Genomic DNA, 27,664 nt, shown 5'->3' on the forward strand with positions numbered 1-27,664 from the left:
CTGCCAGACAAAAGACTGTATTTTGTGTGTGTGTGTGTGTGTGTGTATACACATACATATACACACACACAGTATATGTTTTAAATAAACAATTTAATACTGTACACAGCTATGATGACTGTGAAGCTTGGTTAAGGTGGTGAAATCAGAGGGTGGAAGAGGGTGGGATATTTCCCAGGGAATGCCTTACTGCTAAATGATGGGCAGTTCAGCTGCCACCCCCTACCCCTGCCGTGTGCTGCTCCTGCCCTCTGCCTTGGAGCTGCTCCTGGGAGCCTCCTGCTCTGTGGAGCTAAGGTATAGAAGCGGGGGGAGAGGGACACCCTGACATTAGCACCCCTCTTCCCCCCACCTCTGCACAGCAAGCAGGAGGCTCCTGGGAGCAGCTCCAAAGCAGAGGGCAGGAACAGCACACAGCAGTGGGGGGCAGGGCAGCTGAACTGCCCAGCAACTGATAGTCTGTTGGGCTGCTGCCGCACAGGGAATTTAGGGGAGCAGGGAGCTGATAGCGGGGCTGCCGGCCCACCCTGGTTCCACCAGCTAGCTCCAACAGGCTGCTCTTTCTGCAAGCTGTGGACAAAGCAGGTGGCTGCCAAACGTTATAAGGGAGCATTGCTCAACTTTAAACGAGCATGCTAATTGATCAGCAATGTAACAACGAAACAACGTTAACCAGGACGACTTTAAATGAGGAGTTACTGTATTTGAAATAAGTAAATTTGATACCTGTTGATAGAGACGCTCCCAGTAATCCTGTGTCATCAGGCGGAACAAGGAAAGAAAGGCCCAGCCAAATGTATCAAAACTTGTGTAGCCAAAATCAGGATTTTCCCCAACTTTGAGACATATATATTTATCTGGACAGGAGCTACAGAGGAGAACAGAAAAGTGATGAAAGCTTCAAATGTGCAAATTTAAAGGGAAGCAGCTTCAATTCATGTGTAAGTTTAGAATATAGTCAACTATATTGAAACTCAAATATAGGGATTCACTTCTTTTGTGAGACCTGCAAACAGTATCCCATGCTATGCAAATGTCCTCCACACCTCTGCGATAGTTTGGTGGGGAAGAGGGACATAGAGTGGAAGGGTGGAGACAGTAATACAAAAACAGATGCACACAATTGCATTTTAATGATATATATGTATATATCTGTTTGTGTATTCTATATAATATTTCTTATTCTAGTTAACACTTCCTCTGAGTCTTCCAGTGTATCTTGTCTTAACACATATTCTGACTGAAATCACAGGGAATATGGGTACAAAAGTAACTGTTTAGAGGATTGATCTCTACATCTAGAGAGGTGGTGGAATCTCCTTCCTTAGAGGTTTTTAAGATCAGGCTTGACAAAGCCCTGCCTGGGATGATTTAGTTGGGAATTGGTCCTGCTTTGAGCAGGGGGTTGGACTAGATGACCTCCTGAGGTCCCTTCCAACCCTGATATTCTATGATCTATTTTTGGCACTGTGAGCTAAGATGATTTTTAGATTGTGAATTATAAGACCTTCAAGGCAGAGGCTGACTTTTCTGTGTCTTGTGCAGAGCAGAGCACTTGCCAGACTGTGGCCCAGGCTTACTCAGCCACACAAAAACATAAGGGGAATTAAGACCCTCCCTCCCGAAACTCTCCCACACAGCCTCCCTGTATCTCAACTACAGGGACAGGGCACTGGGTAGAAAAGAAAGCTGGGGTTACATGCTTGGTACTTTCCCCCTGCCACACTCAGGCCTTGAAAGCAGGCAGGGAGTAGGCAGAGCTTTGGCTCCACAAGCCCATCCCCATCTGAAACTCCCCAGCCTTTTTCTCAATCTTCTCTTCCTACATCACTGGGGAGGGGAAAAGTTTGGATTAGATTTTTTTCTCTCTGAAATGATGCACCCATTCTTATTAGAAACACTGAAGTTAATCCTACTTCCTTCTCCACATATCATTCTTTTAAAATATAATTCACTAAATGGAAATGTGTATTAAATGCATTCCTGAGAAGAAAGTCAAAGTAATTGCAAGAACATCTTCCAGGAGGCCTGGAAATAATTTAGACCTGAGTAAGGAAACCACAGGTTTGAGCTTTGTCCCCTATCCTTCATTAAATTGTCTTATTATTTGTATATATCCTTGTTCCCATTACTGTTGTTGTTAGGAACATGAAATCTGTTTTTTACATTAATCACTGGTGGACTGAGTTAAGCCAAAGAATATGAAGCAAAGAAAGAAAAGAATCAAGAAAGATTGTAGATTGCAGTTACCCAGCATCTGAGCCATTGCCACATAACAAGCTATCAGTGGTGTCATTCTTCTTGAGAACATTTTCTACAATAAAAATGGAAGCATAGTAAATCAAGAATACTTTTTAACATCAACCCGCTAGATTAATATGAATTGTAATACACACACACACAGGTAAAATAGGCATTTGATGATTAAAAAAAGTTACTCATGTGTAGAGTAGCTGGAGTTCTTTAAGATGTGCTGTTCATTCCACTCGTTGCACCCCATGCACTAGAGATTAGAGTATTTTGGTGAGCAGTGTCCATTGTCTCCCTGCATGTACCTTAAATGTCCTTATGCTTCCATACCAAGGGCATAAAAACATGGTGCATGCCCAACTGCCACTCAGTTCCCTTGCCACTGCAGAATCCATACATAATAGGACTCTGTAGTAGTTGGGAACAAGGGCAGGTCCTGAAATACATATATATGGACAACACATCTCGAAGAATTCCAGTTACTATATAGGTAAGTAATTTTTCTGTCTTTGAGTTGTTCCCTCTCTCTCTCTCTCTATATATATATAGTGTACTCTTGATAACTCCCAAACTCTCTCTCTGCTTTCATGAGAGAGATTCCTGAAAAGAGATGGGGAAAGGGGGTGAGGGGTAGGTGTACAATGGAATTGTATGGAGTAACGTACTGAGACAATCTCCAGTACTTAGCAGTCTGTTGTTATAGAGACCCATGGCTCCTGGAAGAAGTGTAGATGGTTTCCAAACAGAGGGTGAAAAGGGTCTAGATCTATCAAAATGGTGGTGGTGCAAATCCTGACCAACCTGTCAAAATGATTGCTTACTCATAGATCCAGGGTAGGATGTAGGGTGATTATCACAGGTGTTTGCCAAATATTTTTACATGGTCCAATAAACCATCATTAATGGGGAGTGTCACACACCGTGGCATTATGGCATGGAGAATGTTTAGCAGTTTCTGTGGGGACTCCTGCATCTCCACTAATGGACTCTGGAGGAACTCTGCTATCTGCTTTAGCAGTTCTTGGAAGCTCTTACAGTCATCTGGATGAGACAATGTAGAGGAAATCACTGCCTCGTCTGAAGATGAGGATTAAATAGCTATAGGCACTTGTAAATCTTCAGTCTGAGGATGTTTCTCCTCCTCATAAATTTCCTCTATTGGTTGAGGATCATATGACACCATCTGAGGCACTGCCCTGAGCCCCTTCCTGCACACCACACCCCCTCCCACACCCCGCACTCCCTCCCACACCCCAACCCCCTTCCTCAGCCCTACATTCATGGCACTGCATGCAATTTCCCCACCCAGATGTGGCCCTCAGGCCAAAAAGTTTGCCCACCCTGTGCTAGACATTAATATCTCATTGGATTGTATGTGCTATCATCCTATGTGAAGTTATGAAGTTTGGCTATGTATGTGATACTGAAAAATGATGTGAGGTTGAAAACACCCACAAGCAGCCTTTCAGGTACAATAGTAAAAAGGTGAAACAATGTTAATGGCTCATTGAGGAAAAGCACACAAGTACAAGGCTTACCCCAGGAACTGTGTACAATAGAAACCTCTCAGAGCTAGCACTACACAATGGGAACTGTTTGACCCAGGTCACAGCAAAAGAGCTTTCCAGCAAGTGGGAAGAAGATATAAAAGAGGGAAATGACATCATGATGGTACCTCACCTCTCCCTAAAACAACACACCTGGAAACACCCGAGGAACAAAGACTGAACTGGGGGAAGTGATGGTCCCAGGCTAAAGGTATTTCTAGCCTGTGTATGAAAACCTGGGAAACCCAAGTTGCAAAGCAAAGACAGTTTGTACATTAAGAATCTGCCAGCTTGTTTATTTATCACTCAGGGTGAGAATTTGCTAATTCATATCCTATGTTAAGCTAAGTTAGCAGTTTTGTTTATTTACTAGGTAATCTGCTTTGATCTCTTTGCTATCACTTATAATCACTTAAAATCTATCCTTTTGTAGTTCATAAACTTATTTTATGTTTTAATCCAAACCAGTGTGTGTTTGACTAAAGTGTCAGGGGAAAATCTCAGCTTGGTCACCACAAGTGTGTATGGTCTTCTTCACATTGAGGGGGAGGTGGACTGGGTATTAAACCCATATACTAGCCAGATTTGACCAGGGCAGGATGGTACTGCTCTGGGGTCCTAGGCTGGGAGGCTGGTGGTTAGAAAGCCTGCATGTAACTGCAGTTGGGTGTGTCCCTACCTGTGTGAATGCTGGTGAAAGTGCAACCTTGGAGGGCTCTGCAGCTTGTCACAGCAGCACAGTGTGAGGGAGCCCAGGCTGGTGGGTCAGAGGGCTCAGTGGTATCCCAGCTCCAGGTGGCAACCCGTCACACATGCAAATACTTTTTCTGGTGTGGTTCCTCTGGTGTATTTTGAGATATTTCTTCTGCATAAAGCTCTTTCTTCCCTTGGTGCATCTAACTAGTGCCTGTCCTCTGAGAATGCTTTGATGTGTTTTCACATACCTCTGTTCTCATCCATACTTTCAGCACTAACTGTGGTCATGACATACATATGGAATAAAGAGATATAGAACGTATTTCAAGGAAAAAAATCAAGCAATTTAGCTGAATCTTTAATAAAACTGTTCACAGGCCACATCAAAACACATAAATGTGTAGCCTACTTAAACATACAGTTTTCTGTACAGTTATAACTGTTTAGCACACTGTACAGGGCAGAACTTCTGGGAATTACATCAGAGAATGAGCTAATGTGCATTTCAGTTACTATGGTATCACACTGGGAAACATAGATGAATATTATCAGAAACTTTGGGAACACTATTTCCAATACTTTTGATGAGCGGGGAGAAGGGGGAGAGAGAGAGAGACAGAATTGTATCACCAAGATCAGAAATTATCCCAGGACATTTGCAAACCACTCTGGCATTTTGATGACTAATGTGTTGTGGTAGCAGTTCATTGGTATTTTCAATATCATTTGCAGTGCAGGAGTCTCTCTCTCTCTCTCTCTCTCTATATATATACAATACTACAATTTTAAAAAGAAATAAGAGGGCAGTTTACCTGAATCTTTAATAAACAAGTCAAAGGAGTCCCATGTCTTATCATCTGAAGTAATAGTTCCGTTGGTGTAGTTAAAACGCCTGACACACTTATGTCTCAAATTGCCCTTAAAGAGCTGGAGGCCTACGAGGGCAAAGACACTCAAGCAGAAAAGGGTCAGGATCATCACATCAGTAAGTTTCTTAACAGACTGGATCAGTGCACCTACAATGACCTTCAGTCCTAGAGAGATGAAATTCAACCATGTATGGACTGAGAAACTGATACACATACGGTATACCATTCTTTTTGAGATTTAAAACAAGATACAGCAGCCACCGTTTCATATTTACTGGGCCAGTGTTACATGCCTGTTTGCAATACGAGCATAGTCCAGATGAGCTAGAAGTGATCAACATGAGAAATGTAGTTTTTTCCCCTACACACATTTATCCCTAGCACTTTTGCGGGGAAAGCAGGCTGTATGGAGGGCAGAAGACTTATTATGTTCTTCCCCCACGTATTGCACCCTCCTCCATGCAAGGATCAGGATAGTCTGTCTTTCATAATCTAGAAAGGGGAATAAGCATCATGCTAATAAAATTTACAGTGATGCTACCTAGGGAGGACCTGTGAACTCTAGAGACATACAGAAAATAATACAGACGGACCAGACAGAGACCAATGGACCAGATTCATTGACCTTATTCAAGTTTTATACAGCCCTTCCTTAATCAGGCAATACCTAATTGACTTTCCTGATTAAGGAATAAGTAAAAACTGAATAGGATCTGACCCAATAATAATAAATAATTATAAAGCACAAGTCTGTTGAGGTATTGACATTGCACAGTCAAAAAAAATGATAAACAGGAACAATTAGAAGGGCTTTCTGTGTAATAGACATTATAAAGATCAAACAAAATCCTCAGACATAAATAAACAAAATAAATTAGATGGCAAATTATTTCCAGTGTTTAAATCATTCTGACTGGGTCAACAATCCTGAGACACCATCCATGTCCACAAATTCAGTGGTATCTGTAACACCTGAAAGTTATACAGATAAAAAAAAGACAGGAGACCTGCAAAAAAAACAACCAATAATAAAGTTGGAGGAGAAAATCACTTGTAGTTGGCAGAAAATATTCAAAGATCTGGGCTTCTTACCTGGGACTATTGAAATGGTTTTTAAAGCTCTCAGAACCCTGAATGTGCGAAGGACTGAAACACTGCGTAGACTACTAAATATCGATACATATCTGTAAAATCAAGACATGACACAATATGCTATTGAATGAACAAAGCAACTATTTTATATGCCTTTTCGTAACTGCTAACCTTTCTGAGTATATAATATCTTGTGCATTAACAAACCACATGTCAAGGGCTCATCCTAAGTATTATAAATCTATTTCTTGGTTACTTCAAATAGAGTCTATTTACATGGCAGTGCTTGATTATGCATGTTGCCAACTTCCTACAATACACTTTTAAATTTAAACTAAAATAACACAGAAATTATTCAAAATTATGTATTTAAAGCAGAGGAAGAAGAGAATAATTTCTTTTTGACCAGATCCTCAAGTAAAACTTCAAAGTATGCCTCCTCCCTAGACCCACAATAAAGCTATCAATTCCCCTGCATCACAGGCCTACCTCCTAAAAAAAAATCCATCTATTTTCCTCCCTAAAACAAAATGAATTAAATCTCTCCTTTAGAACTGTGTCCCATATTCCCATAATGCAAAGCAATCCGTTCTCCCCCCAAATAGCCCCATTCCACAAAAGACGCCTAACATCCTCCCATAACACAGAGTCCTCAATAGCTATCAACTACAGTCTTTGCTCTTCTCTGCTTCTCAGCTCTATCTGATATTACCCCTTCCTCCCCACCCTCCACACGCACGCATACACACACACACACAGAGTTCTTTTGGTGAAGCAGGAGGTCAAGCTTGAGACTTTGAGTGAGTCACGACTTCACAGGCAGAGATATTAATGAGGTGACTTAGAATGTTTCTCCTAGTTTATTTTATACACAATCTGGTTTGTTTGGAGCAAAGATGGGGAAGACCACAGCAAAGCTTCACTTACACACACTAACATTGGCACATGTAACTCCACATTTCTCTTTTCCCTTAAAGTATCATTTTGATATTCTTTCCCTTAGAACAATAGCCAATAGTGCCAAGTGAACTAGTAACAAAAAGGGACCTATGGATATAATCGAACTCTACAGTCCATGGCTGTATTTGTGTGTGTGATAGGAAGTTCCTCGTCTCCTCTTTATTGACTGGGCTGCAGTCAGTGTGCTGTCACTGGGAGCACAGTGAGTGAGAGGCTGTGTATGCAGACAGCTCAGAGGAACTCTGTAGGGAGTAGCTCCAGCCACTGTTGGTATGGAGTGTACTCCATACCATCTACTACAATGAAATAATTGGAATCGCTATGGATGATAGTATTGCCTGTTTATTGCCTTACTGTGATAAAAAGAAACCAAGACAGAAGGAACTAAAAGACCCAGTGCCCTTGGAACTCACAACACTCTGGAATGTTTGGAGTAATCAAATAAAACCTGGACTAATAGGTTCTGCCTCTTGTTGGTATTTATATTTGAAAGGAAACTAACATAAAAATGGACATCCCCTATGAGTCCTGAGCTGCGGATTGCAAATATTCTTGACATGCTTGTGTAATAATAGGAAGAGTCTATAATACAATGGCTTAATGGGTTTGATTTTATTTCCCTCTTGTGGCTGCCACTGTAATAGCTTTCTAATTTCAGTAGTTCAAGCTCAACTTGTGTTTCTGGTGACGAAATCCCAGATTTGATTCACTGACTACAATGGTGTCTGTATGTATGTCGCCAAAGTGCCTTCATATACATGCATGCACGCACACACACTTCATGACACTACAGATATTAAATCTTACTGCCTGTCAGGTCAGATCCTTTTCCTATTTCAAATAAAGGGGCTGCTGGTTTCTATGTAATAGAATACAGTATATCTTATTGCTGTCTTTGCTCTCTATGCAGTCCCTTTTATCCTCTTTTGAGGGACTGGCATACTGTTGCTATCCTCTACACCCTACAATGAAGGGGATACAGGAGCACTGGATAGCTTTTCCAAATACAGTTATTGCTCCTTAAAATGATTTTGTATCTTGGGTGCAAAGTACAACAATTTAGACACTTCAGTGAAAAGTTAGAGAAAAAATCAAAACAAGCAAAAATACTTTAGCTGCATGATAACCCTTAATATACATATACACCCTTACTTACGCCATAGCAATGACACTGGAATCCAACCAATTCCATGGATCTCGAAGGAAAGTGAATTCATTCAGACAGAATCCTCTTGCCAATATTTTTATCAATACTTCAAAAGTGTAAATGCCAGTGAAAGTGTACCTGGGGAGTAAAGTGTCCAAGAAATGCGAGAACATTAGCAATTAGTGGAGGAGGCACATTCAGCGTACTCACTCTGTGAGCTGCCTTAGAGCCCCCAGGAGCTAGTCCAATGGCCCCGTTGAAGATAATGGAGAGGCTCCATCGATTTCTACGGGTGTTGGATCAGGATCTAACTCATAGGCAATTTGAGATATTAGCTGACAGCAGTCTGGATGCAGTTACCAACATCTGTGTCTGCAGCATATTCACTTGCTTCTGACAATTTTCTTTGCTAAAATTTTAAGGTGTCTCAGATTGGGCACTCTAAATTTGAGGTATCCAAAATCACAGGCGAGTTTTAAAATTTTTGAAGATAATTCATATCGTCACCTGGCAATGTGCCAAAATAGCTGTATGTTGGTCAGTTTGTGAGTCTGGGAGCCATTTCTTTAAAGAACATTGAAAAACCTACAGAAATACAAACTTACAGGATCTTCATTTTAAAGGCAGCATTGTTTTAAATGGAAATTGTCAGTAAATGCTCTGCTGGCTTTTCTGAGTGCACTTGTCACTTCAGCAAGACCGAGGTCTCCTGCGGGAATTCTAAAAGCATCTGATACTCAGAAAATATGTTCAGAAATTATTTAACAGCAATGTTGCCCTTTACACTGAGAAAAAATATTCTGAAAATCCTGTCTGAGTTCATTCAAACAGATTTTCAATTCTCACAGCATATAATATTCTGTCTAAATTCTGACTCCCTTACATAGAAACTTAGGGCAGCACACCATTACAACTGGAGATGTATATTAAAATCATGACACAGTTTTATTCAGATATTACAGTTAGCAAAGTGGATGAGCTGATAGACTGAAAGTTGCTAATTTAGATGCTGATCCTGCAATGTGCTCCAAAAGAAGAGGAGATGCAGTGAGGTTAATGGGATTTGTGCAGGTGCAGAGAGCCAGCTACATAGAGTTCATTACAGGATTGCCAGCAGCAAGTGTTCAAAACTCATGAGTGAGGCCTGAAAAAGTCACACAATTGGCCTAAAAATAATGACATTTTAGAAATAATACATTTGGGGTTCTTTTTCTTTGCCTTCTGTTGTTGAGGCCATTAGGGTTCACATTTTCAAGTTTTCCTCTACAACTAGGAGGGCTAGAATTGTACCTTTTTTTTTAAATCTGAGATTTTCAGGTTTTAACATGACTCCAGGAGCTAGGGCTTTAAGACAAATACTAAATATTGTGATATTTAGTGAAAGTGATAACATTGCAAGAACTGGCAATGTAGAAGACAGAGTTCCACAAGCAAAAAGCATCTGACAGAATATTTTACTAGAGCAAATAGTGCACAACTCAACATCACTGAAAGAAATTTAAAAAGACAAAGGATCACATTTTAAAATCCTTATTCAATATTGACATGGGTGGGAGACTTGTCTGGATAAGCAATGAGTAAAAACTGAGGAAGGACTTCAGGGCTTAGAGCAATGAAAGGTGGAAGAAAGATAAACAATAAAAGAAATTTAGCACTTTTTTTTCTCCTTCATGGCTCAGATCCTGCTCTCCAATGAGTTACTCTGGATTTACAATGGAGCAAATGAAAATAGATGATGGCCCTATTTCCACAAAGTAATAATCCTGAAGTTCTAACCAAAGCAAAAATCCTACTGACTCCAATATGGGGTGGAGGGGTAGCTCAGTGGTTTGAGCATTTGCCGGGGTTGTGAGTTCGATCCTTGAGGGGGGCATTTAGGGAACTGAGGTAAAAATCTGTCTGGGGATTGGACTAGATGACCTCCTGAGGCCCTTTCCAACCCTGATATTCTATGATTCTATGACATTACCTTGTGAGAGGACTACAAGATTAGGCTAATTGATTAGAACTAGAGAATTAGGAAAAATAAATTCCTACAGAAATACTTACTCAACATAGATGTTCCATTCAGGAGCTGCAGGTGACTTAGACTTCCGAGGAGAATCAAATATAGCCATGAAGACACAATTGGTTAAAATAGTGCACATAATAAACATAGTGAACCATGTAAGTAACAGGAGTTAAGGTAAAGAACATTATTGTATACTCAGAAAATATCACTAATACACAAAGTGTTTTAACAATTGTGGATTTAATATTTTATTCAAATTCTATGACATGCTTAATTTTATTTTGATGTTATTCATTTTAATTAATGTCACTTCATAATACACTATTATTAACATTATTTATAATACAGTAGCATCTAAGCAACAAAGATTGGGACTTCGTTGCACTAGGCATTGCATGTAAAACTTAATAAAAAACAGATCCTGCCTCAAAGGGCTCAGTGTCTAAATAGAAAAGAATGACAATGAGTGGGGAAAGGGATGTATTTTTATCCTCATTTTACAAATGAGAAACTGAAGTGCAAAGAGATAAAGACCCCAGATCCACAAAGGTATTTAGATTTCAATGGAAGTTAGGAGCCTAAGTAACTTTGTGGAACTGGGCCAAAATGACTTGCCCAGGGTGACACAGATAGTTGTGACAGGTGGGAATTGAATCCAGATGTCAATGTCCCAGGTCAGTGCCTTAGCCACAAGACCATCCTGCCTCACACAAAAACCATTTGTTCAAAAAGATACGTGTGGAAAATATATCACTGCTTGGCACTACTCTCCTTCTACCCTTCCTCTTCTCTCATATAATTTGTTATGCTCATTTTGTGGAGTCTCCATCTTAAATTGTATTATAAGCTCTCTAGGGCAGGAACCATGACTTTGTATGTGTCTGTACTGCATCTGGCTGGTGCCCTTGGGCACTAATGCAATAAAAGTAAAGGTAATAACAGTGACTTCCTCGTGAAACTCTGAGGCATGTATTGCATTATGCCCTTTTTACAGATGAAGAAACAGAGCGGTTAAGTCACTCATCCAAGATCACAAAGAAAGAGCCAGGAACATAATCCAGGGAACTGATCCTGATATCACTGACACTGATTTTATAGTATAGTAACTATGGGTGTAAGCCTGAAAGCGGTGCCAGTGGCTTGCACTCCCACATACACAGGATCTACAAAAGCACTGAGCACAGCTCAGTGGCATCACTGGTGCAGATCCCCTCTTGCAACTGGCGCAGAAAGCTAAGCAGATACAGTCACCACATCACAGATGTGATCCATGTGCACCCAGCTCTGGAGGAGTGTGCAGAGGGCAGAAGGGGTGGGACACCACACTCCCTGTGGACATGCAATTCAGGAAGAAGGGTTGCATGCAGAAGATCTTCCCTCCTCAAATTCCTCTATGCCTACCAGCTGCAAGTTTAGGAGCCATCCTTTCAGACAGGGACCTCCAGAGACCCAACAGCTGCACCAAAAGCACCATGGGCCTGAACACGGACAGCCCTGCTGGAGAAGGGGCATGTCTGAACTACGCTTGCCAGCCCATGCGACCATACTTCAGCATGGTGGAGAGGTGATCCTAGACAAAAATCTCCCTCCCTGTACCGTTGCAGAGCCATATGCAGCACCTCTCCATCAGACCCTGTCCCCTGCTACTAGGATGGACTTTGGATTACAGAACGTACTTCACCTCAGGGTGCTCATAACACCTTTGCAGGGCTCCATGTGATTGGTGGCACTCTGAGATCCGTACAGTGGCAGGATCATGCCCTCTCTTGGGTCTAAGTATCACTGTGGTACTCCAGTGTAACTTCACAGTGTACAACTGATTAAACACTCTAGTGAACCAAGCACATTGACTTTAATGACATTACTCCCAACTTACACAGGTATAGTGAGATCAGAATTGGGCCCTCGGTTACCTGGTTTCCAAGGCCATCCTTCCTCTGTACAGATCTATCCCTGTACTTTCCAGTTTCATACACTAATAATAATCATTTCTAAAATCATTCAAAATTATCCGTGAGCTATCCGGAGCACATGTATTATTGTTTTATAAAAAGGCTAGAGCTAGCATATGGTCCAAAATATAATAAGCACAGTATGACACCCATTATCTTGTATTATTATTAAAAAATAGAATGAGTAAAGCCAACAGAAAGGATATTTGTGTACCAAAATTTTAATCACTGCTCTTCTGATCGGCTGAAAAGGGCTAAGTATACACAAGGCATGTGTGGCAGTAAATCGGAAGATTGTTTTTCCTTTGTTCAGTACCATAAATGTCTTTAAAGAAAACAAAACATGAGAGATAATATGAAATATATTAAACTTTTACAGAAATTGAATTGAGGATGTTAATGGTTTGTATTTGTGGCCAGAGCTGCAGATTATAGGTAAAAGTTTGATGTCTGGACTTGCACTTTGTTTAAACGGAAAGACTTTTTTTTGGTAATTCTTGTCTATTCCTTTTGATTTATTATATATTTATACCACACAATTTTCAATGAATCAATAAGAAATATTGTGTACTATGGAGAACACATTACATGTCCTTTTTTTCCCAAGGAAAATTTAGGCTATTAATTAATCAGTTGGAAGTTCTCAGTGGGAAACTTCCTTCTTTAGCCCTGATCTCAAAAAGAATTTGCAAAGAAGTCATTTTACTCATGTCAGTATTCCCATTAACGTAAATGGGACAACTCATGTGAGAGTCAATTTACATACATCTGTAAGCATTTGCAGGATCAGGGCCTTTATTTACTGAACCACTTTCTCAGAATTCACTAATATCGACATTACAACTAGTCCAGAATTTTTCAATAAAAGTTTTTCATCAAAAAATACTGATTTGTCAGACCTGAAACTTTTCCCACAAAATGCTGACATTTTAACTGGGAAGGTTTCTCAGGTCCAGGGTAGAATTTCTGAAAAACCAGGGACCCTGGAATTTCCGCTAAAAACTGGAAAAGGGGAGTGTCCTAACAACTGGGATATACAGTCAGTCCTTCTTCTTCCCTTTCTCAATTTCTCTAGTTGGAGCTCTTCCACTTTGAATAAATAATTAAATATTCTTTGGACCAGAGAGAGACCGACTCTATTGCTCAGTTGTTTTGGAACTCACCTGGGCATATGGGAGACCTGGGTTTAAGTCCCTGTGCCAATGAATATTGAATTATTTATACAAGATGTAACAACTGCAACAGGAAAGACTTGGAAAAACCCATCCCATTAGCCTGGGGAATAGGGCTTGAATCAGAGTGTGGGAGACATGGGTTCAAGTCTCAGAATCTCAGGTATATTTTAAAGACTAAAATATATTCTATAGAAAACATTGTTGAAGAACTGGTGGTTCTGTAAATATATATATATATATATATATATATATATTCTGTATTTCCTTATTAAAATTTGTAACATAGGAAATAGACTGTATTAAGTGATTCTGACTATCAGCAGCCTTTAGAGAGAGGCTACATGTAATGTAGTGTCTTTGATCAGCCTACACATAGGTCTAGTAGGCTGGAAGATACTTTAGATAAACCAATAACTCTGTTTTCTGTCATCATGTAGTAACAGATTTTTATATTGTGTCCAATGTTATATTCAGTGTGGGTGAAATTCATCTTTGTGGAGAGGGCTAACATACACCACCAAAGTCCCACTTGAGCCCTATTTGGATAGCTTAAGCAGAAAGTAAGTGGTGCATATGCCTCGTGCTGATTAATTTCATTCTGTTTGATTAGTAGATTGTACAGTTAAGGTTTTATTACATTATCACTTCGTACTCCAAGTATGTTAGGTACCTATTTTATTATAACCTGATTTAATACAGCTGTCTTAATATAATCATTCAAAGGAAGCACTGCCAAATTTAGCTTTCTGACCCCTAAACCAGAAAAGGCTCTCTACTAATAACTGGTCAAGGAGGCATAAAAATCATAGCCCTCAGCATAAGCATTTCTTCTCTGCACATCTTAATAAAGCAAAGTTTAAAACAACAAACTTTTTGGATGGCTCTAACCTTGTGGTCACTGTAGTAAGGGTCAAGATCCTCCAGTGGTTCCCCAATGAGCTCCTGAGGGGGATTTCCATAGAGAGCAGGCAGTTTCTGGAAAGCCTTCAAGTCAAGCTGGGGCCGAGGTTTCTCTTCAGGCTTCTGACCTACGCATTCCTTCTTGGCAGCGATTCGCTTCTCAATAGCAGCCAAGGATTCACGCGTGAACTTGCAGAAATTGTTAGAACATGGTAGTGAGAAGTCAGCCATCTTTTCATCCTTTTCCTCCTGTTACAGATTGTATCCCTAGTAGTGAAAACAGCTAACAAGAGGTATCAACGTAAGTGACTACCAAAAACCTGGCAAATACAACCAACCACAGTTAGCTTTGCAGTTGTCTTATAACTGCACCTGCTTTGGTAGCTGTCAATCTCCTAGGCAAACAAAACAAAACAACCACCACCGACCAGAACATGCATTACTTATTAAATGAGATGTCTTATGTGACAAAGTCAGGCTGGACAGCTGTAAGAGAGTGGTGGATGTCAGATATTTTAGCCTTTTTCCATGTAAACTAACAAGAGTTTATCTCGGGTCAATCGGGGGTTTCTGGAGACCAATTAAGGGCTGCCCGAGACCTTTACAAACCCCTCTTCTGGTGAAAGAGGAGGGGACGCAAGCTGCTGCAGGTTAATGGCAGAGGGAGATAGGCTTCTCCAGAGTGAGAGGCTGCTCTCCTCCCTGTTTAGGGGACAGACTGGCACACCAGAGCCAATAACAAGACAGCATCCTCCCCCAAAGTGGGGGGTAGGAAAAGATATCCCTTTTATTTTGTGTTGTGAATTTGTTTCTTTTGTTTGATAGAAGAGTACTCCTTGGACCTTGAAAATATGGCTAGATAAATCCGGCATGAGAAAACAAACACTCTGCGAAGTCGGGGTGATTTACTCCAGCACCCCCCTCCCATTGCAAGAGGAGGAAGTGCTAAGCCCAACAAGATGGAGGAGGTGCCCTGCCACATTTGTTTCTTTCTCTTCATTAATTCCATCAAAGAGTAGCAAATTTGCTTTCTTGAAAAAGGAGATAACAGATTCCTTCCTTGAAGCCTGGAAGTTCCCCCTTGCTGTCGCCTTCCTCCAATCAATAAGATTCCCCCTTGCCCCCAAATGGATGGACAGCAGGGGTCCACCATTCTATGAACTAAGTGTTGGAACCCAACTGCCAAACTCCAACTGCCATGGAACCAGTTGCTACCAGTGTTCTATCTCCATCTCCTGTAAAAGGGGCATACAAAGCAAAAATGTAAAAGCATCTTAAGCTGACGGCCGAGAATAGGAGCCCTGCTGGATGACTGCTTCTTGGAGAAGCTAGTCCTGGAACCCTCAAGGGCAGAGGCAATTCTTGATTTAGTCCTAAGTGGCGCACAGAATCAGGTCCAAGAGGCGAATATAGCTGAGCCATTTGGTCATCGCGACCATAATGTAATTTAATTTAACATCCTTGTAGGAAGAAAAATACCAAAGAACCCCATCATAGTAGCATTTAACTTCGAAAAGGGGAATGTGATGGGGTGTTCACACCACATTAGACTGGAAAGTGTTAATGAGGGTGAGAAGGGCCAATTTACTAGATGGGCTACATCTGAGGGGAATTAGGTGGCCTAAGTAACCCCTGATTGACAATGGAGCCCAGCTGAAAAGGAACAGGAGGGGCTAGTATAAAGCCAGGAAGATGACAGCAAAAAAGGGCTACAGTGAGCAAGGCTGCAGTCACTCTCTAGGCATTAGATAGAGAAAGGAGGAAACCTATTGGAGGAGAGTAGAAACCCCAGGGATCCAAGCCCTGAAGAAAGAGTTTACCCAGAAGGTGGTGGGGTGGAAGCCTGAGAGAGGGTGTAGGAAAAGATTAAAGCAAACAGCAGCGAAGTGGGACGTTGCAGACCTTGGCCAATGATTAGAGGATCCCTGGGCTGGAAACCAGAGTAGAGGGTAGGCCTAGGTTATCCTCCCAGCGACTGGGAAAGTGACACAGTTAGGGCAGTCGACATGAAGACTGCCTGGGATGGTTTATCCTGTGGGATTTTGTCACCAAAGGAAGGGGAAAACATATAATGATCTGGCCAGAGGGCCAAGACATGAAGAAGGAACAGCTGAATCACAAAAAGGGAACACTGTATGTCCAGAGAATGAGAGGGGATGCAGTCTGAGCAGTGGGAAGAAGGGGGCATATCAGACATGAGGTCAGCTAATCTCCAGACATGGCTGTAACATTGCACCCCATAATGCTTTATAGAAATATGCTTATGAGTGTAAATATGACATAACTGGAATATGTTTTATGCTAGATATGCCATGTAACATATCTCTGCAAAGGTTATGATCTACTGGATATACTCATCCTATTTGTATGCATGTATCATTTTTGTATTAGAAGTTATGAATATTGGTTATGTACCTGTTTGATTTTAAGTAGCTTCAGTGAAGCATTTGGTCAGCTTCTTGAGAAAAGCCTACTCTCAGTAAGTGCCCAATCAAGAAACACTTAAGCTGACAATCAACTTCGAGAGATGCCAATCCACATCTCAGCTTTCCAGGGAATGTGGCATCAGCCTGTAAGAAACTGAGTCATGCATGGCCATGGGACTTGCCCATGTGACTCCAAAACTCCATCTTGGAGCTGGATCCTGCATAGGAGAGGGGAAGAGGTTTCCACCCACAAGAGAGAGAGAGTATATAAGCCCTTGGGGAAACCCCTCCACGTTGCCTTCAGCTGGCTCAAGAGAGCCTCTCCACCCCAAAGGATGCCTGAAAGAAACTGGAACAAAAGGACAGTAACTACAGGGGTGTGAGTGATTGCTAGACCCAGACTAAAAGGAGGCTAGTCTGTCAAAGAAGCTTAATGGAACATCTCTGAGGGTGATTTATACCTGCATTTAGTTTTCTTACTGTATTAGGCTTAGACTTGCATGTTTTATTTTATTTTGTTTGTTAATTTACTTTGTTCTGTCTGTTATTACTTGAAACCACTTAAATCCTACTTTTTTTATTTAATAAAATCAGTTTTTACTTATTAATTAACCCAGAGTAAGTATTAATACCTGGGGGGAGGGGCAAACAGCTGTGCATCTCTCTCTATCGGTGTTACATAGGGCAAACAATTTATGAGTTTATGAGTTTAACTAAGCATTAATTTGGGAAAACACCACAACTAGGGTTCATAAAAACAAACCATGAGCAAAAAACCCACCCCCAAGTAAGTTGGGGCATCCTTTTCCCCTCAGGGTTTTAAGTCAAGCAACCCAAAAGTCCCTTTAATGTGCCCATCTCTTCTCTGTATCTCACTTACAGTTGCTGTCCTTGGCCAGTTCAGCCCCAGAGTTCAGAGGTTCATCCACAGAGTTTACCCCCCACCCTGTATGGAAGGCGGGGGGGGTGGTAAGGAGGCACCCTACACACTGCACTGCTCGGGCACACCTCTGTGGAGCTCTGCTCTGGCCCTCTCCACCAGCCGCCCTGCTAGCCGCTTGCCACACCTCTCCACGAACTGCCCTGCTGGCCACACCTCTCCGCCAGCTGCCCTGCAAGCCACTTGCCATGCCTCTTTGCCAGCCACCCTGCTAGCCCCTTGCCGCACCTCTCCACCAGCCGCCTTGCTAGCCACTTGCTGCACCTCTCCACCAGCTGCTCACTCACCACGATGTCATCAGCTCCCCCCCCCACACACACACACTTAACTCAGCTCTCAGTGATTTCAGTTGTTAGTGGGGGAGCCTCACTGCTGGTGCACATTGGGCAGTCTCTTGCAATAGAGACACTGTCCCAAAGTTGGGCTAATACTTAGGCCTAGGTATCAGTGATTTCAGCTCTGCAGCATGTAACAAGACTCTCAATTGAGTCTAAATTAACTCTTTTCTTATACCATGGAGAGAGGAAGGGTCAAATGGTGTCTAGGACCCTTAAACAGGGCCCACACCACGAAGTACAAGTACCTGTCCCCACCCTCTCTCACCCCATTAGGCTTTGGAACCCATGTCCCCTGCCTAGCAAGTGCTGCTATGTTGAGAGTGAGTCCCTCCATTGGGGTATGCCAGGTACAGTTCTGCTGCCCTCGGTTCACACAAGAAGGATAACAACCCTTTATTATTCCTGCCCCAATAACAAGGAGACTGGGAATCCAGCACCAGCCATAAGTGATCATTTGGGCAAGCAGTCCCATCATGTTGAGCACCTAGGCAGGGTGGGTGTGTCCATGCAAACCAGATCAGCTTCTGAAGTCTTTTTCCACAGCTCATCACTAGATGTCAGGGGAGAGCTCATCCAGACTCTGCTTATACACATATTTTATGGCTTTTTGCTTAATTGGGTTATGTGAGCAAAGAATCAATCGATCTACTATACACAGAAGGAATTTTTTTGACAGTACCTAAGTGATTTAGGAGCCTAATTCCCAGGGTTTTTTCCAAAAGGGGCTTAGGCACCTAGGAACCTAATTGCCATTGACTTTAAATGATTCTTGGGCTCCTAAATATCTAAATTATATCTGAAAATGGGACTTAGGTGCTTTCAAAAATTTTACCCACAATGACTGCACATATTTTAAGCTCAGAGAAGTATAGAAATATTTGGAGGAATGTGATTCAAGACATATGAAATGTATGAAATGGACAGAAGGGAGTTTTGTACTCCTACAGTTTACTGTATCTCCAGACTGGTCAACATGTTAATGAGGGAGAAAGGTAGTTTTCTTACCTGCTTATTACTTTTCTTAACCCTTGCTGTAGGCTTGCATTCTGGCTCACAGGAATATGGGAACAATTAAAAAGAGCTTTTACTCAGAAGACATGACAAAACATATTGTAGCAAAATGAGAAGTAGTCAAGACTTGCCACTTGCCTTACTGTTATTAAGTGTAAGGTGGCAATATTCACCAAGACACTCCTCATGGTGTTGCCAGATTGCTTTGGTGAAGAAACTTCAGAGGCTAGGAGGGCGGAATGCAGAATAGTGCTCATGGTCATTCTTAACTTCCCATTTCTTCTTTTCAATGTCTTTGAATTTTGACTGAGTTATGCTCTAAAACTGGAGCCAGTAACACCAGGCTAGGAAGAGGAGACTGCTCAGAGTGAGTCACAATACCAAAAACAAAACAAAACAAAAAAAAGGCAAAAATAATGAATTCTGGGAAGTAAAATTTGTTTGGTAGTTGATATAGCTTTTTACTAGTAGAAAGGGATGTGTTTTGTGCTTTTGACCCCAGGTTAGGAAAACACTTGAGTACATGCTTCAATACATCCCTATTCTGGAAAACATGTCCTTCTGTGCTTTCCTGAATCAGGGCCACTATATCTTCGCAATATTTCATTCTTTGCAACTTTATATTGCATATATGTGATTTTGAAATCAGTGCAGCTCAAAATATTGTAGTGCAATTAAAATGAAACCTGCTCTAATGTATTAAAGTCCAAACAAATATTTGTTTTTTGTTGTTTGGAATCATTCAGATGTTGTGGTATTGATAATGAGAGCTGTGAATGATGGATGAAATGATACCATTTCTGTGCAGTGCACAGAGGGAATACAATAATTGCTTTGCTGTGCTATCTGCCAAATGTTACACGGGTGCTCATCAGCAAAAATGCTTCAGTAAAAGTCTACCAGCCTCAAAAACTCAAGATATTAAAATAATCATTTAAAACGCTTCCTACCCTGACCTCACCATTCATGTTGTTTTCTTGAAGACTTTGTTACAGATTTCTCTCTTCTCCTGCATCAAAAAAAATCCTTCAAAATATAAAATTTCTTCAAATTTAAATGAAATGTTCCTTGTTTATTCAAAACTCTTCAATAATATCCCATGAAGTCATTTATGTTACCTAAAAGGTGCACTCGTGATTATTTTTGCATTTGTATCCAATCAAGGCTAGATTTAGCAATGTCATCCTCTCCTGAGGATTATTAGTAGCCAGTGCCAAAGTTACTCTAATATATAGGCAGGAACTGGGGTGGAGCCTGGCTGGCCCAAATTTGGCGGCAGGGTACACAAGTCACTCTAGAATCCCTTCTGATGGTGACTTTACCAAGCACTCCTTGGCCAGAGCTGGGATTCAGAGCCAGAGTGTGTTTTCTGGTCCAAATATTTGTGCAAATGTCTTGACCAGTGGACAATGGTTAGGTGTTACACAGGAAATAAAGGCTTGATCCTGCTGTCACAGATGTCAATGGCAAAATTCCCATTGACTTAAATGGAACAGAAGTATTTCTAAAATACACTTCAACCACAGAGAGTTGTGAGGTACCTAAACTTTTGCTAATTAAAGTTTATCGTTATATAACATATAGGATTAAAAAAATGTTCCTTGTTTATTCAGAAATCTTCAATAGTATCCTATGAAGTCATTTATGTTACCTAAAAAGTGCACTTGTGGTTATTTTTGAATTTGTATTGGATCAAGGCTAGATTTAGCAATTTGACCATCAGTGGATTAAATTGTTAATCCAAGGCCATTAAGAGAGTCCCCCCGCCCGATGTTATGGAGGCAACAACAGCACATAGAAAATATTATGGCCTTTCATGGAATACTTTGGGGGTATTTAAAATGAAGAGTTTTCTTGTTGGAGACAGTTTCAAGTCCTGAACGCTCAAGCTGAGATCAAGAGTCAAAATAATGAGCAAACAACCAAATATATGATTGATGAGCTGAGATTTTAGCTTTTTGGTATACTTTTTGTAAATTATTACCTATCAAATGATTACCCAAATGTGTACTTAAACTATTACAGTAAAGGTGTTTTCCTTCCAATTTTTCTTTTTCAGGGATGTTACTTCTGATGTATAAACTAAATTATTGTAGAAGAGATTTTCTCTCTCTTTTTCTTGTAGTGACTATGGTCTGAATTCTGTCTGACATTGAATCAGTGGAAGTACATCTGTTTAATAGAGGTCAGAACTGTGGTTTGAGACCCATTAGGCTGATTCCGGGGTGAGGAAGAGGGACAGGGTAGATAATTAGTGTTAGTGACCAATTTTGTCACTAGTAAATTACATTTCTTAATTCTTGGGTAATTTTCTCCTGACCCTTTTCAACTTTTCTTCTGATCAGTTAAGGACTTTTGTATAATACGTTCATATGTTATATTGTAAGTAACTGGAATTAAATGTTGTTTAAAGATTTGAAGTGAAAATCCTAGCCCCACTGAAGTCCATTTTAGTTTTATCACTGACTTCAATGGGGCCAGGATTTCACTCTTGTTTTCTCCTAGACATATTGATTTTATCCAGCCCATGGAGAAAACCAACTGCAAAGGTGGCTGCTCTAAGTTGCATTGGCTGCCTAGGCCCCAAGGGGCCATTCTAGCAGCCAGGATAGCTGGGGATCACCCTAGTCATGCCCTTTGCTCTAGCTTCAGGAGAGTCACTATGGTAGGTCTAAGCCATCTGACAGGAATTTTTTTGGACCTGGGTAAGACAGCATTGGGGCTGGTAGAACAGTTCAAAGCTGCTGCAGATCAGGCCTTTTGTTTTATCAAATGTGTTGTTATATTCCATGAACTCTGATCATTTTAAATGAACATATCAAACAGACATTATGATATTGGTGAATTTTAAAAAGACATATTTTGTACTCCCATTTCTTAAAAAATGAAAGTTTAATACAAAAACATTTTATAATCATTTGAAAGGTATAAAGTAAGATGAAAAAACAAAGAAACTAAGAGTTGAAAATATCATACTCACCTCATTTTCCCTATTTGTAGCAGTTTACAAGAAGCTTGCTTCTGATCTTATTTGCACTAAAGTATAAATCCAGTGTAACTCTATTGTATTCTCTATGGATTTACTCTGGATTTACACTAGTGTGCTTTTTGTGTGTGAAAAATTTCTCACGGTCCTTAGCCCTGATGCTACTCTGTGCAAAGGGAGGTACCCATTGCATATTGGCTTAATATCAGGAAAGTGAAAAGGTGGTTTAAAGCCACCTTTGCATCACCATCCCATCACCATCATGATAATTAGAGGATTGGGACAAAAGAAATCTGATGAGGTTCAACAAGGACAAGTGCAGAGTCCTGCACTTAGGATGGAAGAATCCCATGCACTGCTACAGACTAGGGACCGAATGGCTAGGCAGCAATTCTGCAGAAAAGGACCTACAGGTTACAGTGGACGAGAAGCTGGATATGAGTCAACAGTGTGTCCTTGTTGCCAAGAAGGTTAACAGCATTTTGGGCTGTATAAGTAGGGGCATTGTCAGCAGATTGAGGGACGTGATAATTCCCCTCTATTCGGCATTGGTGAGGCCTCATCTGGAGTACCGTGTCCAGTTTTGGGCCCCACACTACAAGAAGGATGTGGAATAATTGGAAAGAGTCCAGTGGAGGGCAACAAAAATTATTAGGGGACTGGAGCACATGACTTATGAGGAGAGGCTGAGGGAACTGGGGTTATTTAGTCTGCAGAAGAGAAGAATGAGGGGGGATTTGATAGCTGCTTTCAACTACCTGAAAGGAGGTTCCAAAGAGGATGGATCTAGACTGTTCTCAGTGGTAGCAGATGACAGAACAAGGAGTAATGGTCTCAAGTTGCAGTGGGGGAGGTTTAGGTTGGATATTAGGAAAAACTTTTTCACTAGGAGGGTGGTGAAGCACTGGAATGGGTTACCTAGGGAGGTGGTGGAATCTCCTTCCTTAGAGGTTTTTAAGGACAGGTTTGACAAAGCCCTGGCTGGGATGATTTAGTTGGGAATTGGTCCTGCTTTGAGCAGGGGGTTGGACTAGATGACCTCCTGAGGTCCCTTCCAACCCTGATATTCTAGGATTCTATGATTCCCCTTCTGAGCTGAGCTCTGCCAAGCACTCCTTGGATGTTCAGAATCTTTCAGATATAACCACTTGAAGTGACACCACAGTGGTTCAAAGAATATTCCATTGAAGGCACTGGAGGAGTAAGAGGGTTGGGAATAGTATTTGGAACATTTTGGATCTAGCAAAGCAGTTTTAATACAGTCCTGGTTAGTAGTGACTAAAAGTTATTACCACCTGATGGTTGTTCAGTGCCTTATTTGAAATTCATTGGTGGTCTGAGTCCAATTCCAAGTGGACTGCTGCCTAAATCACAAAGACACCATCGCAACTGGGACCACTGTTGATGGTCTTAGCAGAGAGACTAAGGACTAAATGTGTATGGAAGCAAATTACACTCTTGCTACTAGCTGTGCTCCCTTTGAGACAGGTTTCAAGAACACTGGCAGGTTGGTATGAGGATGCTTAAACCTCCAATGCCTCAATGCCTATGCTGTAATTTTAAGGAGGACAGGACTTCAGTCTCTGGCACTCTCAATTATTTATCACACAATTATTATTTTTCATTGTTTAAGATACACAAATCCTTTGGACAAGACAAAGTGGTTAAAATCATAAATTGCAGAAGACAGTGAGGAGCAATCTTTGCAATATTAAAGGCCACACTGGCAAATGACCAGAAACTTTAGGGATGCAGTAAATTTGCATATGCATTTATTTACTTTAATTTTGTTTCAGTCTGAACAAAATAGGATAAATATTATCAAGCTAAAATGTAACCATCTTTCTAGCTTAATTAGAAAATCACAAACTGCTCCTAAGATTTTTCCTAAAAATTCTGATTCAATTTATAAGCAGTATATTTAGACAGAATAGTGTATTTAAAATTATAACTAAGATAAATATGAATGTATGTATGTTTCTAGCCCAAAAATTAGCAACATTTTAAATTAGAAGCTGGTTATATTTCTACTGTCTATTTAGAAGTTTTGGTTAAAACTAATAAAACTGGATAAAAATCCCACTGAAACAAAAATTTAAGATGAGTTTTTTTTTAATAAGATACATACTGAAAATACCACAAATTTGTCACTTTTGAAATGCAGAAAGTTGCTTGCAGATGGTATCTTCCTACATAGAAAAGGAGTTCACACCCAGAGTACAATGTTTAGGAGTAACAAACTTTATGTATAATTTAAAGGAAAACATTTTTCTCACTGCCAACAAAATCTTAATTGTTATTTCTAAAAATGATTCATACATTTCTTAGGATAAATGTAAAAAGTAAAAACCTCAATAAAACATGAGAAAATTTTAAGCATATAGGAGTTCAATGCCTTGGTCTCAAATAAATAATCTTAGCATTAACTTTCGACACTTATCAAAGGATTATTGAAAATCATCCAAAGGCTGAAAATTTTGACCTCCAAATCTAAAAAAAAAAAATCACAACTTGTATCAAATTCTAGCCTAAAAGTATTTAGTCACAGAAAGAAGCTAAAATTCAGGCCTGGTCTACATGGGGGGAGGAGGGGATCGATCTAAGATACGCAACTTCAGCTACAAGAATAGCATAGCTGAAGTCAACGTATCTTAGATCAACTTAGAATCACTTACTTCGGGTTCTCGCGGCGCGGGATCGACGGCCGCCGCTCCCCCGTCTACTTTGTTTCTGCCTCTCGCTGAGCTGGAGTTCAGCAGTCGACGGGAGAGCAATCGGGGATCGATTTATCGCGTCTACTACACGTGATAAACTGATCTCCGATAGAGCGATCGCTACCTGCCGATACTGCGGGTAGTGTAAACGTACCCTCATATGTGCAGAATGCAGCTCTGAAGGTCCCATTTTGCATTAAAGTAATCTGAAAAGGCTATCTAGACAATAAAAGTTCCCAGTTTGCCATAATCTGCATCTTCACCTGCCCTGTTTATCCTAGCAAGAAGCCAAGATAAAAAAAAATAAGCATTTTAACTCATAAAATAGTTTCTGTTCAAATCCTACAATTTCAAAAGAAAATTCAACAGTACTAAACACTTAAACCTACAAAACAAGCTACTGGAATACATACCAGGACCATGGACTGAGCTTCAAAAACGCTCAGAGCTGGGTACATCTACAGATTTACTTGTGAGGGTTGACAAAGTCTCTGTATGGCTTCTATTTCATTTTATACCATCTTTCCAGAGATTTACCCCAAATGCAATCTTTAGGACCTTTCACCGTCCTAACTGGTCAAAACAAACAGACCTCTGACTGCCATTTAGGTGTCTTTAAAAAGTTTATCTTCATTTCCCCCAGCCAAATGCCCATCAAATATTTAATCTCAGACACTTTTCCACTGGCTACATCATTCTTTAATTTATTTTCCCACCAACTCTCTCTCATTGGAGTCATTGCCCTGGTCTTGATAAAACCATGATCACCAAATATCATCTTCCAAGTTTCCTACTGAATTATTTTGGTTTCAAATACAAAACAGAGACCTGATTAAGCCTCTGATTTAAAAAAAAAACACTTTAAAAGAAGATCTATTGTTTTCTTGTTTTCAGAATATAAAGGTTAATCACAGTCAGCATGTGGCGTTCTTAAATAAAATAAACATTTTCACTTTCTGATAAAATAATGAGGTATTAAACTTTACTTTATTGAAATAATTCCAGATTCTAGGGGACTTTTTGGTTTTGAAGAAAAAAATTATAACTAAACAATCTTATCTCTGGCATCTCAACATCAAAGCAGATCAAATTTTACTGAACCATATACTCTGTCTTTTAAATGTTATTTGACCCTATCTGAAATCATAGGGATAGAATATACTAAAATTGGAGTGAGAGAAACTCCATTTCACTTCTCAGAGAAATAAACATTCACATTTTCTTTAACTCCTGCCCAATTTTAATGTTCTGTTCAAACCACTCACCTAGACGAAAGGGTTTGCTTAGCTTCTTGAATGTCTTTTAAGCAGGTAATACGTCACTGAAGCAAGTAAAAGTTCCCAACAATATTCCTATTCCCAAGAAGAAAAAGAATGTATTAAGTACATAAAACTTACATTTTTTCCCACTCCTTCTAAAGAAAGGCTCCAGAATTCATTTCATTAATTCAAAGAGAAACAAGTTTCAGGCCCGTTATCTCCCAAGGGTTAGAAAATTCTCCTCCATGTATCACCATCTGTATCTCCCCCTTAAGCAATTCCTCTCCACCCTGGCTAGGCTCTTACGCCAGAGACAGTGTTATTTGTATGTGGGGTGTGTATATGGAGGGAAGGGAGGGAATGAAGGAGGAGTGTGTGTTTGTTTAGATGTGAAAGTAACTAATGTGATTTTATAAGATCTCATGGGAAAGGCTGTAACTCGAGTAAACAAAGAATGGGGGAGGCTCCTAGCTGAGTATTCCTTTACAATTTTATTCTATTGCTGCAGAAATAAGAGTATCTTTGACAAAAAAACATTGTTTGCACTGAATCTGAACAAAGCAGATAGGAAATACAAAGGCAAAATCTGTTTTACAACCTCTTCTCTTCATGTAGTGGATTCTCCTCCCTGTCTGTATTGCAAAAACTTTCACCGTAAATACTTTCGTATTATTTGAATATTTTTCCATCTCCTTCCACTAGCAAAATAGTGCAAAATATATATGGTGCTGAGTCTGAGAACTATATTGAAAGGATAAGGTTAAAATTAGAGAGGAAGAAAAGAAAGAAAGGATGTTAATGGAAAAATAGGTATAGCTTTTGCAGTCGTGAAAGATTGCAATCCACCTTCACTAATATGTTTTTGATATTCAGGTTTTTGATCCCAAAAATTGTTAACAAATTCTAATTTTGAGGGCAAAACTTTGTAGCAAATTCAGAATGAATGTTAGAAAGCACAGATTAATCAGCTGAAACCATAAAGTGTGTATGGCAGTGGTGGAGGGCTTCTCCTGCTCATGAAGTCTTGCCAGTTCTCCAGTGACTGAATACAGCTGTTGAATAAGACTGGAGAAAGAATTGATCTTGTGGGGCTCTACAAGTAAGGGAGTCTGGTGGGGGAGGTATTGTTTCCTATAACTACCCTGTGGAAATGTCCTTCCAGGAAGTATTTAAGCTATTTTAGTGCATTCCTTTGGGCTTCAACATTCCCCTCTCCTGTAATCAGCCAGGATGAATGCTGTGTAGAAGTTCAGGAGTATGAGACTGGAGATCTGACCTCTATCCATCATCATCAAAGGACTGTCCTGTTGTGTCTTGGCCTGAATTTGGTTTGTGCCGGGTTTAGGATATTGGCTTTAGCTAAATAAGCTTGTTGCTACTTTTGGCCAGTT

General features: G+C 40.4%; 1 protein-coding gene across 2 annotated transcripts in view; it reads right to left on the reverse strand.

Moving 5' to 3' along the window:
* LOC128833204 (sodium channel protein type 5 subunit alpha-like) overlaps positions 1–14,830 on the reverse strand; it is an 81,124-nt gene extending 66,294 nt beyond the window's left edge. For both annotated transcript variants that reach the window (XM_054021229.1, XM_054021228.1), the window contains exons 1-8: positions 14,588–14,830; positions 12,731–12,849; positions 10,611–10,727; positions 8,571–8,699; positions 6,455–6,546; positions 5,306–5,527; positions 2,251–2,314; positions 727–868 (exon numbers count right to left, since the gene is read on the reverse strand). In XM_054021229.1, coding sequence (XP_053877204.1) covers positions 727–868; positions 2,251–2,314; positions 5,306–5,527; positions 6,455–6,546; positions 8,571–8,699; positions 10,611–10,727; positions 12,731–12,849; positions 14,588–14,830 — 1,128 coding nt within the window. The remainder of the gene's footprint in view (positions 1–726; positions 869–2,250; positions 2,315–5,305; positions 5,528–6,454; positions 6,547–8,570; positions 8,700–10,610; positions 10,728–12,730; positions 12,850–14,587) is intronic.
* Between the last annotated feature and the right edge of the window lie 12,834 nt (positions 14,831–27,664).

Source organism: Malaclemys terrapin, chromosome 2 (assembly GCF_027887155.1).
Source record: "Malaclemys terrapin pileata isolate rMalTer1 chromosome 2, rMalTer1.hap1, whole genome shotgun sequence".
Taxonomy (NCBI): domain Eukaryota; kingdom Metazoa; phylum Chordata; order Testudines; family Emydidae; genus Malaclemys; species Malaclemys terrapin.